The sequence below is a fragment of the Triturus cristatus genome, chromosome 10 (assembly GCF_964204655.1).
Source record: "Triturus cristatus chromosome 10, aTriCri1.1, whole genome shotgun sequence".
Classification (NCBI taxonomy): Eukaryota; Metazoa; Chordata; class Amphibia; order Caudata; family Salamandridae; genus Triturus; species Triturus cristatus.
This window is the reverse complement of record NC_140593.1, coordinates 133599014-133619007: the sequence shown is the minus strand read 5'-3', so window position 1 is coordinate 133619007 and position 19994 is coordinate 133599014. Positions and strand designations below refer to the sequence as shown.

Sequence of the window (19994 nt, the reverse complement as noted above, 5' to 3'; positions counted from 1 at the left end):
AGGAAGTTTCGGCCCTCTTGGCCAAAGAGGCCGTCGAGCGCGTTCCGAGCCCAGAAGTAGGTCGTGGTTGTTATTCCCACTACTTTCTGGTTCCCAAGAAGGGCAAAGGGGGCCTACGCCCTATCTTGGACCTCAGGAACGTCAATGCCTTCCTCCGGAAGGAACGGTTCAAAATGTTGACTTTGGCTCAGGTTCTAGCTGCCCTCGACCCTGGAGACTGGATTGTAGCGTTGGACTTGCAGGACGCATATTTCCACATCCCCGGCCCACCGGCGTTACCTGCGGTTCACGGTGGGCCAGGAGCACTTTCAGTTCACCGTGCTCCCCTGCGACCTCACCAGTGTCCCTCGGGTGTTCACGAAAGTGATGGCGGTGGTCGCAGCTCATCTTCGCAGATTAGGGGTTCCAGTCTTCCCCTATCTCGACGACTGGTTGTTGAAGGCGTGCTCGCCCCAGGCAGTCGTCTCCCACCTCCAGACTACGGCGGATCTCCTGCATTTGCTGGGGTTTTCCATCAACGTGCCGAAGTCACACCTGAGTCCCTCTCAGAAACTCCTCTTCATCGGAGCGGTTCTCGATTCAGCGCAGTTCCGGGTCTATCCGCCGGAACAGCGAGTCCGGGATGTTCAGGCCCTGATTCCCATCTTTCGGCCTCTATCCTGGGTTTCGGTCAGGCTAGTGTTGCGGCTTCTGGGGCTGATGGCCTCCTGCATCCTACTAGTGCATCACGCCAGGCGGCGCATGCGGGCTCTGCAGTGGGACCTGAAGTTTCAGTGGGCCCAGCATCACGCCAACCTGTCCGACCATGTCTTGATCTCGGAGGGCACTGCACAGCAGTTGCAGTGGTGGCTCACGGACCGCAATTGGGTCACGGGCAAGAGCCTCTCCCTTCCCCAACCGGAGCATGTCGTAGTGACGGATGCGTCCCTCCTGGGATGGGGTGGCCATATGGGAGAGGCGGAGATCAGAGGCCTCTGGTCTCCGGCGGAGTCTCGCCTCCACATCAACTTGTTGGAGCTGAGAGCGATCCGACTGGCACTGAAAGCCTTCCTTCCCTCTGTCAGGGGAAGTGTCGTGCAGGTGTTCACGGACAACACCACCGCCATGTGGTATTGCAACAAACAGGGCGGGGTGGGGTCGTGGACCCTTTGTCAGGAGGCTCTGCGCCTCTGGACGTGGCTGGAACACCAGGGCGTCACCCTAGTGGTTCAACATCTGGCGGGCTCTCTGAACGCCAGAGCAGACGAACTCAGCCGCCGGTGCATGATGGATCACGAATGGCGTCTGAACTCCGAAGTGGCGCAAGGTCTCTTTCAGCAGTGGGGAGAGCCTTGGTTAGATCTATTCGCCACCGAAGAGAACGCGCAATGTCAGCAGTTCTGCACGTTGGAATTTCCAAGGCTCGGCGACGCTTTTCGTCACGAGTGGAGTTGCCGTCTCTTGTACGCCTTTCCGCCTATACCACTTCTGCCCAGAGTGCTGAAGAAGATCAGGCACGACCGGGCCCAAGTCATCTTGGTGGCTCCGGATTGGGCACGAAGGTACTGGTATCCCGAGCTACTCAGTATGTTGACCGATCCTCCGATACGTCTGCCCCTTCGGGAGGATCTTCTGTCGCAGCAGCAGGGGACGGTCCTCCACCCAAACCTGTCCAGCCTCCATCTCCATGCGTGGAGATTGAGCGGCGGCAGTTGATGCCATTCGACTTGCCTCCTGAAGTCTGTGATATCATTCTGGCAGCCAGGCGTCCCTCCACAAAGACGGTATACGCCTGCCGGTGGAACAAATTAGTGGCATGGTGCACAGCAAAGGCTTTGGATCCCCTTTCCGCCCCTCTTTCTGAGGTTCTCCTCATTCTTCTTTCTTTGGCCCGGCAAGGCTCTGCCCTGGGCACCTTGAAAGGTTATCTTGCTGCCCTCTCTGCCTTCTTACGGCTTCCTGATCAGCCTTCTCTTTTCAAGTCCCCTGTGGTTCAACGCTTTCTTAAAGGCATTACTCATATGTTCCCTCTTGTTCCTTTCGTAATGCCTCAGTGGGACTTGAATCTTGTTGTCACATTTCTGATGTGCGCTCCCTTTGAGCCTCTTCACAATTGTCCTCTTCGTCTTCTGACGCTTAAGACTGCTTTCCTGGTAGCCATCACCTCGGCTAGACGGGTGAGTGAGCTCCAGGCTCTATCGTCCAAGCCTCCTTTTCTATCTGTTCATCCGGACAAGGTTGTCCTTCGGCCTCGTCCTTCCTTTCTACCGAAAGTGGTGACTCCCTTTCATCTTGGGCAATCTGTCACCTTGCCCACCTTCTTTCCGCCTCCGCATCCTTCCAAAGAGGAAGAGAGGCTCCACCGTCTGGACCCAAAACGTGCGCTCCTTTTATTTGGACCGCACCAAACTGTTCCGGGTGGACGACCAACTTTTCGTTGGATACGTGGGTGCTAAGAAGGGAAAAGCTGTGCACAAATGGACCATCTCCCGGTGGGTCGTTTTGTGCATCAAAATCTGTTACTCCTTGGCGAAAAAGGACCCTCCTGTTGGGCTGCGCGCCCATTCTACTCGGGCTACAGCGGCTGCTACTGCTTTGGGACGGGGGGAGTCCCTTTGCAGGACATCTGTCAGGCGGCTACGTGGGCTTCGCTACATACGTTTGCCAGGCATTATTGCCTAGACAGCCAAGTCCGGAGGGATGGCTTCTTTGGCCGTTCTGTCCTCCAGGACTTTCTGGTGTGATCTTGGTTCGCAGACCCACCACCGGGGTTGGTATTGCTTGGGTATCTATTCTAAGGTGAGGAATCTAACTAACGTGTTTCTTTCAGATGAACAAGTTACTTACCTTCGGTAACGATGTATCTGTAAGAAACATTAGTTAGTTAGATTCCTCACCGACCCACCCATCCTCCCCGTTCTGCGAACTGACATCTAGGGTTAAGGTTGTCCTTTTCAGGCCCCTAGACTTTTTTGGCACCAGTGTCGGTCTCTTGCATGGCTCTGCGTTCCTGGCGCGGAAAGCTATGTACAAGAACTGACGTCAGCGCGCGAGGGCGGCGTCTAAGTACTTCGACGTCATTACGGCGCACGACGCCAACGACGGACGCGGAGCCGCAGACGACGCCTAGCGACGCGCAAGGGGTATTGCTGACTAAAAATCTTCCGGATCCAGTCTGACGCCTGGGGATATTCTAAGGTGAGGAATCTAACTAACTAATGTTTGTTACAGATACATTGTTACCGAAGGTAAGTAACTTGTTCTCTAGTGTGTATCTACTATCTAGCTTACTGTGACTAGGATTGTGGTCCCTATTTGGATAGGGTGCATACCTCTGCCAACTGGAGACCCCATTTTTAGGTCTCGCTGAGTCAGCGCGCATGCGCTGCTCGGAGAGACTTCAGTAGGTGAGTTTTCAAACTGCTGCCGGCTGGAGACAAGCTAGCGTTCACGCAAGCCGCCAGCCTTCAGCGCCATCCGTCTTTCCTCTTGCGTGCTCCCTGCCTCCGCCCCTCCCCCCGCCTTCACGCTTACAGACTATTCTGAGCAATAATTTAGCAAACCAGCAGTCGTATCTCAACAGCAGTCACTCTTCAATGAACCTGCATTGGCACAATTTAATGTCCTTCTTCTCCATGGTACAGCGCTGTAACTTATTACCAATAACGTCAGTCTTTAATACACCAATTTGACAAACTTTTAACAATCGTTCTTTAAAGAACAGGTACATAGGCATGACGATTATGCTTTAATGGACCAGTACGGCCATTTCTCAAAAATAACACACTATAATTGTACAGTAATGGCACTTAAAAGATCCATATATCCTTGACTAGTGAGTACACGCATTTCCGTCGCTGTAGATCATGATAATGGGTATTCGTGGCTTAAACCAACACGCGTTACATAAAAATATGTTTGTTATAGCAATCCAGGAAAATGTAGTTCAGACCCAAGGTCTCTGGCGCTGTAGCCACAGGGAAAAATGCTGCTGCATGTATGGAATATTAGGAATGTGTGAGAAGCAGCTAGTGAGAGACCGCTACATAACATGGTAATTCCGTTTCAAGCACAGTCAGTAAATTAGAGAAATGCTCACAAAAAGGTTGGTACCACTGAATCAAAATACGTACGTTTTACATGCTTCAAATGAAAATGAAAAAATCACATAGCATTGGTCTGTAACAGTCCATTTCGCAACATACCTCTATCTCTACGAACAATGATCCAAATAAAAGATCAAGGTTGTGTACAAACTCCTAATACTGTATGTGCACTGCCTCCCTGTGAGGAATCAAATCCTGACCGCCAGCCCCTCCCCCATCATGATCCAGGGTCAGGCTCTTACCGGCATCATTATGGGACCACCCCACAACCACACACAACCGCGACTACACATACAACCACACACACAACTACACCCAACCACACACACAACCACACAACCACAGCCAACCACCCAACCACACACACACACAACCACAAGCAACCACAACCACACACACAACCACAGACACACACAACTACACACACAACTACACACACAACTACACACACAACTACACACACAACTACACACACAACTACACACACAACTACACACACACAGCCACACATACAGCCACACACACAGCTACACACACAGCCACACACACACAACCACACACACACAACCACACACACAACCACACACACAACACAACCAACAACCACACCCACAACCCCACAACCACACAACCCTACACACACAACCACACAACCCTACACACACAACCACACAACCCTACACACACAACCAACCACACACACAACCAACCACACACACAACCAACCACACACACAACCAACCACACACAACACCAACCACACACAACCAACCACACACAACCAACCACACACACACAGGGAGGAGACAACTGCAGCAGGACCTTCGGCTCAGTCAGGACAGCAGAACCACCGAAAAAGGAACCCCTCGGCACGATCTGGGCAGCAAGAAGTTGTCACTGGAGACATCGTGATCCTATGAACAATAGTGTCATCAATGATCTAATCCAAACTGTAAACTGTGACAAATAACATCCCTATATATTGCAGTACCACAAAAACAGCAACAAGCATTGGCATAGCCAATAGGTCTCGCCTTTGGGACCTTATAAGTGTTTTGCCATGCAACAGTTGTTGTTGCACCAAGGATAATGTGCTGCATAACTAAATACTTATAAGGTCCCAAAAGCGAGACCTATTGGCTATGAAAAAAGCTTGTTAAAACTCTGAGTCCTAAAATGGTGGTCGCAACATTTCTCTTCTTGTAGTGGTCAGCCATCACACCACCCTCTCTCGGGTGACTGGCCTGATTCCCAGGCACCAGCCAACCAGAATATTTATTTTGTAATTTTTTTCCCTCTGAAGTACCGCATCTCTAGATAGCTATACATTGTGAAGCTCTGTTTCTCTCAATCAGCTAAGAGGAGAATTTTCACCAAATTACAAAAAGCACAATTTCTGGGTAAAAATCTAGCTTTTTGCCAAATTTGGTTCAGCCATTTTGTCTGTGGTGCTGTTCAATTTTTCTATGGGAATTTGCAGAATGAAAACATATTTTGTGACCCCCCCCCCCCCCCCCCCCCCCCAATTTTTCTGTAATCCTGCATGAAGGACCACCCTGAATTTTTGCATGAAAGAAGTAGTTGGCTTAACCTTTTTTTGTGGAAGATTTTGTGAAGATTTGTCAAACAGCACCAAATTTATTACCAAACCAAAAAATAAGATTCCTAAGGAACCTGGCCCTCACTATCACAACACAGTGGCAACACCCTTGTGTAATTAAATATATAAAAGTGGCAAAGCCTCAAGTTAGTCCTGGTGCCCGTTGCGCTGCATGGCCCACCTGTATGGTTTATGCCATGCTGTGTTACTACGTCCGGTAGGTTTATAACAATATTCAGAGCACTTTGGGGTAAATTCATGCAGTGAGAGAGAATCACAATAACTATTCTCTGTGTAAGTAATGCTCCAGTTTTTATCTGTTACATAAGACCTTTTTATTTTACAAAAATGTTTTAATATACGTACAACGGCTTTCAGCCAGCCCTCTTCATCTGTTTTCAGTTACATTTTTCTTCCGCCCACAACAGCATGGGACACCAGCTCAGCCTACTTCAGCCTGAGGCTACTTTAAAAATGGGTGCTTTTTCAGGCCAAAAATTAATTTTGTTTTTATGCATTTTTTATATTACCTAGGGCCCAGTGGCTCCCCCTGTGATAGCAGTGACCAAGTGTAGTCAAATGGCTAGCAGCCAGTGCCAGACCTATTGACTTTGATAATGCTTTTTTTTCTACTGTCGGCTGATTCTAGGATGGAATCTTTGCAACAAGCATAGTTTTCATGAATTTGTTGCACTGTTATGGTTTGTAGATAGTAAATGTTCCACTTGACAGAACATGTTTAGAATGCATCGAGTGAAGCAAGGAATAGTCCTACCCACTTATGTGATCCCAATCACTTTTGGATACACATACATATGTATATATAAACATACATTTAAAAACATTGTACAAAGGTACAATTAATCCTATATCTGCAGCCTATATACAAAGGCTAAAATTACAGAATTTCATTTAAAAAAAAAAAAAAAAATTCAAGTAGCCAATTACCTGAAGGTAGTCTCCAAATAAAAATGTGGCTATAGAAAATCTTTCGCAAGCATTTAAAAAAAAAAAAAAGGAAAAATGAAATGAAGAGTGTTAGAAAACCCCGGGCAACCGGGTTAGCAGTCACCCGGTTTTTCCCAACACAAGGGGTAGCTTGGCTCGAGCGGTCAGGGATCAGGCACCGTGTTAAGCGTACGTCACACCCTCACAATAACCATGCGTTCATCCGTTCCAAAAACGACTCTACACCGTAAAAATTTATGAAAGAATCTCTTTGTGTTTATCTTAATTTTTCTCTTAGTTGCAGGGTTATGACACAAATACAATACAAAAGGATTTTCATCAGAAATAGCAGGTCAATTAAATAATAACACTTTGCACGTGCAATAAATAGGATTAGGTCATAAATACACAAGGAATAAATAGAGGTGCGATAAATACATAGGGCAAATAAATACTGTCAGACAATAAATACAAGGCAGGAATAAATACGGTCAGACAATAAATAAAACGCCTTCAATAAATAATATAAGCAATCAAACAATTGCAAATCAGATCACATTTATGAGGTAGATTGATTTTACCATGCCCAAGTACAGCTTATGGTCACTGGGGTGGCCTGGGGATGTCCCACCTAGAGTGGTCAAGGCTGGGGCCTAAGCTGAGGTAGAATGAGGGAAACTTAAGGTTCTGATTCTTCCAACTACACAGTCCCTCACACAGGTCCCTGCACCAGTCTCGGTTCACCCCCTAGCACTCTCAGGTTGGTCCTAACACCCCTCTAGCCCCAAGAATGGTCTTTTAGGGCTCCACAGGGCCTCAGATGCCCTTTCTACCACTTACTGCCCTTTTCACGAAGATCGGCTCCGCTCGGCGCCGGGTCGACGTCGCTGGGCGGCTCCGGTTCGGTGTCGCGTCGATCTGTTCCACTTGATGCCGTGTCGATGCCGTCGGGCGGTTCCGATTCGATGTCGCTGGCCGGCCTCGGTTCGATGTTGCGTCGATCTGCTTTACCTGAAGCCGGGTCGATGCCGTGAGGCGGCTCCGGATGGATGTCGCTGGGCGGCCTCGGCTCGATGTCGTGTTCCGGCGTCACAGGGTCACGGTTCCCCCGCTTCCGGGCGACTCCGGAGTGCGATCTCCACTCCCGACCTCCTGCGCGCTTCGCCTCGACCTCGGGCGACTCCGGAGAGCGACCTCCACTCCCGACCTCCTGCGCGCTTTGCTTCAGCTTCCGGCGACTCCGGAGGGCGGACTTCACTCCCCCGTCGACGCCTCACCTCGACCTCAGGTGACTTCTACTCGACCTCCGGTGTCTCTCCACGACCTCCGTCGGCGCCCTCACTCGACCTCTAGCGGCTCCGGGTACGACGTCTGCCTTCTGTCAGCGCCGCTTCTCCACCTCGGGCTCCAGGTCTCCAGGCTTCTCGACGTCGGGTCTCCAGGAGGATTCCACCAAACAGGTCAGGAACTTGCTGTTCTTCTCCTTTAAGGCCTGTTCCGGCTGTTCAGGTCCTTAAGATGATTTTCTGGTCTTTATCCCACACAGGGCTTTAGGCTGGGCTTGGTCAGTAGGGACTAGTATCAAGGGTGGGTTTCTGGACCCCACTCCAGGCACAAGTTTCCACCCCTGCTGCCTTACTCCTTCCTCCTTCTGTTTCTCTGTCCTCTCTCCTCTCCAGTCAGGTGCCAACTGCCTACTCCAACTGCCAACTCTGAGCTGGCTTCCCAACATTCTAAACCTGCCTCACACTGTCACAGGGTTCTAGAATGTTCTGGAAGGTACTAGTAGGTTCCAGCTATGTCTCAGGTGACAATGGGTGGCCACCATTTTGTGTTTCAGGCCCTCAGACAGAAGTTCCAGGGGTAGGGAAAATGGCTCCCTGACCCTGCATCAACACTAAAAAGTCTGGTGGTTCCCAAAAAGGAAAAATACTAACAGGGTTTGAGGCAAAAGTGGGACAAAATAAATAATGGTGAGGAGGGACCACCCAAAGGGCTGACAGGTCTAACACGCGTCCCCCCCAGCTGAAAGTGGAGAGAGCTACCCAACCCCTTGGGAGTTCTCATCACTAAGGCGGAAATACCTTGAGAGACCGTCTGCATTGGCGTGGTCCACTCCAGGCCGATGTTCCACCTGAAAGTCCATTCCCTGTAGGGAGATAGACCACCTTAGCAACTTGGGATTCTCCCCCTTCATCTGCATCAGCCAACGAAGGGGTCTGTGGTCGGTCTGAACTAGGAAGTGCGTGCCAAACAGGTATGGCCGCAGCTTCTTCAGAGCCCATACCACTGCAAAGGCTTCACGCTCTATTGCACTCCACTTCTGTTCCCTGGGAAGTAGTCTCCGGGATAGGAAGACCACGGGTTGAGCCAGACCCTCTTCATTGAGTTGCGATAACACTGCCCCAATGTCATGTTCCGATGCATCCGTCTGAACAATGAACTCCTTGGAAAAGTCTGGGGCCCGTAGGACCGGGGCCTCGCACATGGCTTGCTTCAGTTTTACAAAGGCCTGCTGACAAGCCTCCGTCCAGACTACCCGTCGAGGTTGTTTCTTGGACGTAAGCTCCGTGAGGGGGGCCACAATGGTACCGTATCCCTTCACGAAGCGGCGGTAATATCCGGTGAGGCCCAGAAAAGCTCGGACCTCAGTCTGAGTCTTGGGGGGTTCCCAGGCCATGATGGCCTCGATCTTCGCCTGGAGGGGTTGCACCGCTCCCCTACCCACCAAGTGTCCAAGGTACACTACCGACCCCTGCCCGATCTGGCACTTGCTGGCCTTGATCGTTAAACCAGCTTGTCTCAGGGCCTGGAGAACAGCTTGCAGGTGACGCAAGTGATCCTCCCAGCTGTTATTGAAGATGGCTATGTCATCCAGATAAGCAGCAGAGAAACTCTCCATTCCAGTGAGGATCTGGTTCACCAGACGCTGAAACGTGGCAGGTGCGTTCTTGAGCCCAAAGGGCATCACACAGAACTGGTAGTGGCCTTTGGGCGTGGAGAAGGCTGACCTTTCCCTAGCTCCGTCAGTCAGAGACATCTGCCAGTACCCAGAAGTAAGGTCAAAGGTACTTAGATATTGGGCAGCTCCCAGCCGGTCAATCAATTAATCCGCCCTTGGGATCGGATGAGCATCAGTCTTGGTTACGGAGTTCAGTCCCCGGTAGTCCACACAGAACCTCAGTTCCGGTTGGGCACCCGGTGGTGCGGCTTTTGGTACTAGCACCACCGGACTGGACCAGGGGCTGCTGGAAGGTTCGATCACTCCTAGCTCCAGCATCTTAATGACTTCACTGTGAATGCTGGCCTTCACCTTGTCTGACATCCGGTAGATCTTGGACTTCACAGGTGGGCTGTCTCCTGTGTCCACATCATGGACGCACAGGTGAGTCCTACCCGGAACAAGGGAGAACAACGAAGAGTACTGTCCCAGGACCTGGCGGCAGTCCTCCTGCTGTTCAGGAGTTAGAGATGGGGAGAGAATCACTCCCTCCACCGACCCATCCTTCTCTTGAGACGCAAACAAATCGGGGAGAGGCTCGCTTTCCACGTCCTCTGCTCCGTCAGTCACCATCATCAAAATGACTTCGGGCCTCTCGTGGTGGGGTTTGAGGCGGTTGGCATGCAGCACCCGTAGGGGCTGACGAGGGGTCTTAAGATCCACCAAGTAGGTAGCCTTACCCTTCTTCTCCAATACCTCAAAGGGTCCTGACCAGCGATCCTGGAGGGCGCTAAGCTCTCCTGGTTCGATCACCCACACCTTCTGGCCAGGCTCCAATTCCACCGGGTGAGCGTTGTGGTCATACCACGCCTTCATTACTGCTTGGCTGGCCTCCAAGTTGTCAGAAGCTTGCTTCCACAACTTAGCCATTTGGCTTCGGAAAGCCAGCATGTAGCTCACCACGTCCTGGGGAATCTTTCTGGGAGTTCTTTCCCATCCGTCTCTCACCAGGCTGAGAGGTCCACGCACAGGGTGCCCATACAAAAGCTCGAAGGGGCTGAAGCCCACTCCCTTCTGTGGCACTTCCCTGTAGGAAAACAATAGACAGGGTAGGAGGACGTCCCATTTCCTCCGCAGGCTTTCAGGCAGACTTCTGATGATGCCTTTCAAGGTTTTGTTAAACCTCTCCACCAGACCATTGGTCTGGGGGTGGTAAGGAGTTGTGAACCGGTAGGTCACTCCACACTCCTTCCACATGGCCCGCATGTATGCTGACATGAAGTTGGTCCCCCTGTCGGACACAACTTCCTTGGGAAAACCCACTCGGGTAAAGATTCCCATCAGGGCCCTAGCCACAACAGGTGCTGTAATGGTCCTTAGAGGTATAGCCTCTGGGTACCGTGTGGCATGATCCACCAGAACCAGGATAAACCTGTGACCAGCTGTAGTAGGCGGATCTAATGGACCCACAATGTCGATGCCCACCCTTTCAAAGGGGGTGCTAACGACAGGAAGTGGTTCCAGGGGAGCTTTCAGCTTCACCCCTGTTTTCCCACTGGCTTGGCAAGACACACATGTCTGGCAGTAGGTGTCGGACGACACTTTCATTTAAGGCCAATAAAAGTGTGGGACAAGACGGGCGAAGGTCTTGTCTTGCCCCAGGTGTCCTGCCAAGGGGATCTCGTGAGCCAATTCCAGTAGGAAGGCTCGGTAACGTTGAGGGACTACTAAGGCTCGTGACAATCCATGTAGGGGTGCCTTGGGTTCACTGTAGAGGAGGCCATCCTCCCAGTAAAGGTTGTAGTTCCCCTCAACGTTTCCTGCTGCCTGGGCTTCGGCCTGTCTCCTCAGTCCCTCAAGGGTAGGGCACTCCCTCTGGCCCTTGCAGAATTCCTCCCTGGTCGGCCCTCCCTCCACGTGCCACTTGGCCGGGATGGGTAGGTCCTCCAGTTTGGTAACATCCCCCACCGCGGACTCCTGGTCCACCACCTCCGGTGGCCTATCCGTCACACGGCTGGGCGACACATTATTGTCTAACCTCCTTTACGCCGACGATTTGGTCCTCATCAGCCGATCCCCTGTTGGCCTTCAACATCTTTTAGACAAAACAAACGAATTCTCTAAAGTAAATTCATTAACAATCAACCTAAACAAAACCAAAACAATGACAATAAATTATCATAAAAAAAGGAAATGTCAATGGCGTTTGGATAGCCAGAAACTAGAGCAGGTACCATCCTACAAATATTTAGGCATCATATTAGACTGCAACGGCTCCTTTAAACAACAATTAGAAGCCATTCGTCGGAAGGGCACAACCTTTTCCATGTCGATAAAGCCACTCCAGAAAGCCCTTCCAGACCGGACCCTTGGCCCTCTCTTGCAGGTAATAAAAGCTCGCTTACAACCAATGCTTACCTATGGCTTTGAATCTATGCAAGGCAAAGACGCAACAACATTGGATAACACCATCAGTCATGCATTCAGGGCAATATTCCACCTTACAACTTACTCGTCACCAGCTCAAATTCGCCTAGAGTTCGGCTTACAAAAACAAACAGTGGAGAGAAGAGGCGCCTACATAAAAAGCTGGTGGAAAATAAGAAAAGCTGAACAAGGAACACTAAACGCACATCTCTGGATTGAACTGATAAAACGAGACAAATCCCCAGCAAGGACCTATTTAATGGAATCATTGGACATCCTGGGCTTAACAGAACTGTGGGAATCTCCAATAGATGCAGGTACCTTCAAAAGAGTGGTAACAAAAGTTACCAAGGCGATCTCATTGAAAGAGGACAAGGCAACTTTAGCCAAGAGAGAGCATGGATGGGGAGTTTTGAAAGACTACACAACTCTCAAACCACAACAGTACCTAACAACGGGTCTCACACATAAAACAAAAAACAAGTTCCTTAACCTCCGCCTAGGAAACATACCCATAATGCCACATTTAGCACCCTGGAAGAGGGATCAAACAAAAAATCTTTGCAGACTATGCCTCTCCGGCAAGGAGGATCTAATACACATCATCTGTATTTGTAAAAACCTTTTGGATATAAGGCGTTCCCTGCTCCGGACTCTTTGGAATCAGAGGAGGATAACCAGCTGCAGACAGGCCGTGTTGCTCTGTTTTAACCCCACGGAAACTCAATTAAATTGTAGAACAACAAAATATTTTGAAATAGTTGCGGCCAGACTCAAAGAAAAAACGGGACACTAACAGATTCCAACTAAGACTTTTAAAAATCTTTTAAAGACCTTTAATAAGCTGACATTTTCCTTTTAATTGGTTGTTTTAAATCTAAATTTTTAGCAATGAAATCATGTTATTAAATGTTGTGAGTTTTTATTAACTGTGCAATAAACTAAATCTAAATCTATCCGTCACACGGGGCGCGGATGCCGAGGCAGGCTCCTCCTGTCCTCGGTTCTTCCCTTGGTCGGCAGCCGGCTGTGCCTTTGTTCCAGGCTCCAGTCAAAACAAACTCCCTCTCCGGGTAGTCGCGGACCCTGTGCTAACACAGGCCCAGTCAGGTGTACCCAGCATCTCAGCATGAGTCCGGTATTCCACCTCCTTCCAAGCATTGTGCTCCATGTCATTCCCCAGTAGACAATCGACCGGCACGGCAGGGCTTACGGCAACTCGAAGTGAACCTGCAACCCCCTCCCATTCAAAGGGAACCTCTGCCACCGGATAGTGGCCGGTTCTGCCGTCAGCCATCGCGGCTGGGTGGAGTACATCGGGAATTACCTGCTCTGGAGACACCAGTTGCCTACGTACCATAGTCATACTGGCTCCTGTGTCTCTCAGAGCCTCCCCTCTTTGGCCGTTGATGGTGACCCACTGCCCATACTTTATGGTATTTGCGGGCACCTGGATCTTAGGAGCCATCTCCCGTTCTCCCAGGGACACTAAAGTGACACCCGCCCACTCCCTTCCCTTAGTTAAGGGCATCTCCTCCCCGAGCACTACACTAGCTACTCCGGGGGCCTTTCCTCCAATGGGAGGGGGTGGTCTTTTCGGGCACTTCGCATCTCCCTTATAGTGTCCGACGCCACCGCACTCGAAGCAATGGACAACCCTTGGCTGCTGACTCTGGCCAGGATTAGGGTTTCTGGGTGGGTTAGCCCAAGGGGTGAATCCTGTTCCCTTTCCTTGGAAGTTATTTTGGGGGCCTTTAGAGAACTCCTTTTTCTTTTCCCCTCCCTCTTTCTTCTGGGGGGCGCCCTGTCCGGCCTTTTGAGTATCCCCTCCAGTCCCCCTTGTGGACACCTGGGTACTAGCCCAAATGTCCGCCTCCTCAGCAAGCTTCCGGGGATTGGTCAGCTTGCTATCTACCAGGTGTTGACGCAGTTCAGGGAAACATTTTTCGAGCAGGTGTTCCTTCAACATTAAATCAAACAACCCCTCGTAGTCCCTCACCTCACTGCCCTGAATCCAACCCTCTAATGCCTTCTTTGCATAGTCCAGGAAATCCACCCAATTCTGTGTGCCCAGTTTGTGGCTACCCCGGAACTTCTGTCTGTACTTCTCGGGTGTTAGTCCAAACTTTCTTACGAGCGCCACTTTCATGATGGGGTAGTGGGTCTGCTCATCCTGCTCTAGGGCCAATAATGCATCCCTACCAGCTGGAGGCATGTATTTGTACAATCCCCCTCCCCAGTACTTCTCTGGCACCCCATGGGCCCTTAAAGAGACCTCATAGGCCGCTAGCCACTTGGCAATATCATCCCCTGCACTATAGCTAGCTACTATGTCTTTTGGCAGATAGGGTTTGGGTTCCCTGGTGATTTCTTTGTCTTTGCTGCCACCATTAGGAACAGTGTGTGCCCCGACTTGTAGGATCTGGAGATCTATTTCCCTCAGCCTCAACTCGTGAGCCATCCTCTGTCCCTCCTTCTCTTTCTCCAGCTCCGCCAACTTCCATGTGAGCTGTCTTTTCTCCCTCCGGTCAGTTAATTCTACTTCTGATAAGCCACCGCTAGAGACAGTGCTGCCCTTCCTGGAAAGTGTTCTGGGCCCCGCTAACAGGTTCCCCACCTCAGGTTGGTACAACCCAGCCCCCTCGCTAACAGGCTCTCCATCCCTGTCCTCCTGCTCAGCCTTACTTTCCCGTCGTGCCTCCCCCCAAGCCCTCAAGCTGGTCTGGAGTTCAGCCTTCTTGGCACCCGGGGGACAATACACCCCCTCTCGCTGACAAAACTCTCTGAGTTGGGCCACAGTGTAAGTTTCCAAATCTTCCAACACAAACTCCATTTTGCCCACTCAGAATAGAAGACAGGTGTTTACAGAAGCTATGCAGGGGGGTACCTTTTGTAATACCTCCTCCCACCACCAGAGTAAATTTGGAAAAAACAAAACTCAGAATTAGGAAGTCCGCTTTGAGAGAACTCCCGGTGTAGGCCTATGGACTACCCACAGTTATTGTCGAGTGGACGCAAGCACAGCTCTATCCCACCGCTGAACACCAATTATGTTAGAAAACCCCGGGCAACCGGGTTAGCAGTCATCCGGTTTTTCCCAACACAAGGGGTAGCTTGGCTCGAGCGGTCAGGGATCAGGCACCGTGTTAAGCGTACGTCACACCCTCACAATAACCATGCGTTCATCCGTTCCAAAAACGACTCTACACCGTAAAAATTTATGAAAGCTTCTTTGTGTTTATCTTAATTTTTCTCTTAGTTGCAGGGTTATGACACAAATACAATACAAATGGATTTTCTTCAGAAATAGCAGGTCAATTAAATAATAACACTTTGCAGGTGCAATAAATAGGATTAGGTCATAAATACACAAGGAATAAATAGAGGTGCGATAAATACATAGGGCAAATAAATACTGTCAGACAATAAATACAAGGCAGGAATAAATACGGTCAGACAATAAATAAAACACCTTCAATAAATAATATAAGCAATCAAACAATTGCAAATCAGATCACATTTATGAGGTAGATTGATTTTACCATGCCCAAGTACAGCTTATGGTCACTGGGGTGGCCTGGGGATGTCCCACCTAGAGTGGTCAAGGCTGGGGCCTAAGCTGAGGTAGAATGAGGGAAACCTAAGGTTCTGATTCTTCCAACTACACAGTCCCTCACACAGGTCCCTGCACCAGTCTCAGTTCACCCCCTAGCACTCTCAGGTTGGTCCTAACACCCCTCTAGCCCCAAGAATGGTCTTTTAGGGCTCCACGGGGCCTCAGATGCCCTTTCTACCACTTACTGCCCTTTTCACGAAGATCGGCTCCGCTCGGCGCCGGGTCGACGTCGCTGGGCGGCTCCGGTTCGGTGTCGCGTCGATCTGTTCCACTTGATGCCGTGTCGATGCCGTCGGGCGGTTCCGATTCGATGTCGCTGGCTGGCCTCGGTTCGATGTTGCGTCGATCTGCTTTACCTGACGCCGGGTCGATGCCGTGAGGCGGCTCCGGATGGATGTCGCTGGGCGGCCTCGGCTCGATGTCGTGTTCCGGCGTCACAGGGTCACGGTTCCCCCGCTTCCGGGCGACTCCGGAGTGCGACCTCCACTCCCGACCTCCGTCGGCTCCACTTCGGGTTCCGGCGACTCCGGAGTGCGATCTCCACTCCCGACCTCCTGCCCGCTTCGCCTCGACCTCAGGCGACTCCGGAGTGCGACCTCCACTCCCGACCTCCTGCGTGCTTTGCTTCAGCTTCCGGCGACTCCGGAGGGCGGACTTCACTCCCCCGTCGACGCCTCACCTCGACCTCAGGTGACTTCTACTCGACCTCCGGTGTCTCTCCACGACCTCCGTCGGCGCCCTCACTCGACCTCTAGCGGCTCCGGGTACGACGTCTGCCTTCTGTCAGCGCCGCTTCTCCACCTCGGGCTCCAGGTCTCCAGGCTTCTCGACGTCGGGTCTCCAGGAGGATTCCACCAAACAGGTCAGGAACTTGCTGTTCTTCTCCTTTAAGGCCTGTTCCGGCTGTTCAGGTCCTTAAGATGATTTTCTGGTCTTTATCCCACACAGGGCTTTAGGCTGGGCTTGGTCAGTAGGGACTAGTATCAAGGGTGGGTTTCTGGACCCCACTCCAGGCACAAGTTTCCACCCCTGCTGCCTTACTCCTTCCTCCTTCTGTTTCTCTGTCCTCTCTCCTCTCCAGTCAGGTGCCAACTGCCTACTCCAACTGCCAACTCTGAGCTGGCTTCCCAACATTCTAAACCTGCCTCACACTGTCACAGGGTTCTAGAATGTTCTGGAAGGTACTAGTAGGTTCCAGCTATGTCTCGGGTGACAATGGGTGGCCACCATTTTGTGTTTCAGGCCCTCAGACAGAAGTTCCAGGAGTAGGGAAAATGGCTCCCTGACCCTGCATCAACACTAAAAAGTCTGGTGGTTCCCAAAAAAAATACTAACAGGGTTTGAGGCAAAAGTGGGACAAAATAAATAATGGTGAGGAGGGACCACCCAAAGGGCTGACAGGTCTAACAAAGAGCAATATTGGGCAACAGACTGTAATGCAGAGCATAGAAGAAACTGCCAAAGTGCCCTTAGGGTCTTCACATTACACTCTATATCGCATCATGCTTCACAGGGGACTGTTAGCCAGCCCCTAGAAACAGGATCCTGGGACACTTATCTCTGCCTTTTGGCTAAAAATCATTAGAAAAGGCATAAAGTATATTTAAAACTTTCTCTGGCAGGAAAGGTTTTATATTTTCCTATCAAAATGCCTTCACTCTTTGTGAAGAGCCCTTCTTGTGGAAAGGAAGAAGGCGCAGTCAGATCCTCGGTGTGTATTCTTTGTCTTCCAGAACACCATTTCCGGGAAACCTGCAGTCACTTTCAGAAGTTCTCCAAAAAAACACAATGGATGTGAGAAGATCAGGCTGCATGGGTTCCAGGAAAAAGGACTAACAGCTGCTGTGTTATATAAAGTCCTTGGGAAAGGTAATTCTTCTACTGTAGTGCCCCCCTCCTGCTCTAAGGACTTCCCTTGAGGTAGATCCAGGGTGTAGCACTATCAAATGAAGACGCAATGCTCCCAATCGACCTAGAGAAGCATTACGTCGAAGTTTGAGAACATACCCACTTGCTCATTGCCGACAAACAAGACGTCGAGAAGCCCCTCTGTGTCAATTGAAGCACAACAGGTGTCGTCGCAACACTCTTTGACATTGAAGACACATTCCTTGAGATAGTAGATATTGCACAGCAGGAAGAGTATTTCTTGAAAAGTACAAAATTAAGGTGTATATGAGTTAACATAGAGGAAGAGATACTCTAGGTAGATTTCTTAGTATTTCCTGATCCATTCTGACATCCGCCTGAGCTTTGGAATCCAAACAATAATGCTTTGCAAATGTATTTAGTCATTTTCATGTAGCTGCTTTACATATGTCCGCTATTGGTACAAGTCTGATCCAAGCTGCAGTAGCTACTTTTCATCTGCTAAAATGCGCTCTAGGTTTGGCGGGGGTGGTTTTATGTTTGGCAGGGAGAGGTTTGTGTGCCCATAACATGAAACCAGAACCTATCCATTTAGCTATAGATTATTTGGAGGTGGCCACGCCTTGTCTAATCTGACCATAGTTAATGAAAAGTCGATCGTTGAATGGTGATTTGTTGGTGTCAGTCTTGCCATCAGGGACAACACGAAATAAAAAGGTTTTAACATCTGAGGGGACCTTCAGTACTTCTGTGAGACAGACCTTCTCTACTGCTAATTGAGATAAGAGTGCTGGGAGACATCTTGTATTAAGCCTGAAGAAGGTGGTTGGACTCATTACCACCGAAACACGTCGCTTCTTGGTCCTTTTTACCTACTATTGTACAGGGTTTCCCATGAACAAAATCTACTATATGGTGAACCTGCTATAATCATTGGTTGGGTTGTGTATATTTACCTGCACCTGAATATTATTTGTATTTTCTCCATACTTTGTATGGCATGTAATGAATTTATGTGGATTGTTGTTTGTATTTGTTACATTATACATTGTGTATTTTAAATAATTTTTAACTTATTGAATAGATCTATCTAATAAACATTTTTATATTGGTATCTTTTGGCTATAACTATATTTTCTGGTGACTGATTCATAGTTCGGATGTGGTAGTGACTAGTATGGTATGCTGTTGGGGAATCCCAAAGGGAATCTGTTTTTGTCAAGTGTCATTTGGTGTCCTGTCCCTTTGGTGAGTAGGGCCCCTCTCTCTTTTTTTGAGGTCCTTTAAAAATTAAACATTAAAGAATCAAAGTTGCATGCAATATGTACTTCAACTAAATGAATCTACATAAATCAAAAGGAAACAGAGTTATTTGCGCTGCAGTCAAAAAAGCTATTTACTTCTCAAATAATTGAAAGAAATTCTACGTTGTTGCTAATTTATTTATTTGCTCCCCCTCTCCTTCAGTTGCTTGGTCTTCCAGATGTAGACGATGATGCACTCGAAGACTATAATGCTGATGTTGAAGAAGATGAACCAGAAGCAGACCACCAACGAATGGGCGTCAGCCAGCAGTAAAAATCAGAGGATCAGCAAATGTTATTAAAAAGTACATATTCTCTTCTTGATGAGCTTTGCTATGAAGTGACTTGAATTTCACTACAAACCTCTGAAGTTTTAATGGACCTCTACTGGTAGCATTCCATCGTATATTAGAGTGAGAGAGACCGCACTTCTTTAATTACATTAAAAAAATCACACTCAAGTTTCCTTCCTTAATTTGTGGAAGTATATTTTCCCTGGAAGTTGTAAAGAAAATTGCACCAACAACTACAAACACTGCCTTCCCAAGTTCCAAAAGAACAGAATACTGTTGCATATTGTTATCTTCAGTGCATTTCTCAACAGCTTTTTAGTAATGGTGAAGATAATATGGTATCGGCAGAGGAATGTCTTGTGTTGTGATGTGTAGTATTCAAACTGTCATTGAATTTAAACAAAATGAGTTATACAGTATTTAATGGAAAACGTGTGAGCATGAGTTAAACATTTTCTTTGCTGATCATTTGCACCGGGGCACCAATGTTGACCAACATGAAGGAGATGGCACCACAACACATATTTTGGTGTACCAAGTACCTGTGTGCGTGGCAATAATGAAAGACTGCTAGGAAATTAATACTGCCAAGCACTCGCATGTGGCTACATTGAGAGAAGAAAAATATGGAGATAAAATGTCAATTGTAGTGTCCTTGTTTTTAATAAATTTTATTTGAGTCTCTTTCTGAACTTTTGGACGAAGCGTAAATACAGTGATCCAAGACAGTCATGGAAGTGTAACAGCATCTCTGCAGCAATTAAGTAGTGTGTATTATCGAAAAATGTATCCCTTCACTCACAAAACATCCCACCTTACGGTCTTCTCTGTGCTGCTGGGTCTGCTAGCTGATTTCAAAGGTCGCCCTTCTCAAGACTTTATGCATGAACCTTCCAGCTAGAGTTTTAGAC

The 19994-nt window shown here is 49.1% G+C and overlaps 1 protein-coding gene across 1 annotated transcript in view; it reads left to right on the top strand.

Moving 5' to 3' along the window:
- The window catches only part of MTURN (maturin, neural progenitor differentiation regulator homolog), a 116575-nt gene extending 96800 nt beyond the window's left edge, over positions 1–19775 (top strand). The window contains exon 3 of the mRNA XM_085630633.1: positions 18954–19775. Within this exon, the coding sequence (XP_085486759.1) occupies positions 18954–19064 (111 nt within the window). The 3' untranslated portion in view covers positions 19065–19775. The remainder of the gene's footprint in view (positions 1–18953) is intronic.
- Positions 19776–19994: the final 219 nt, after the last annotated feature.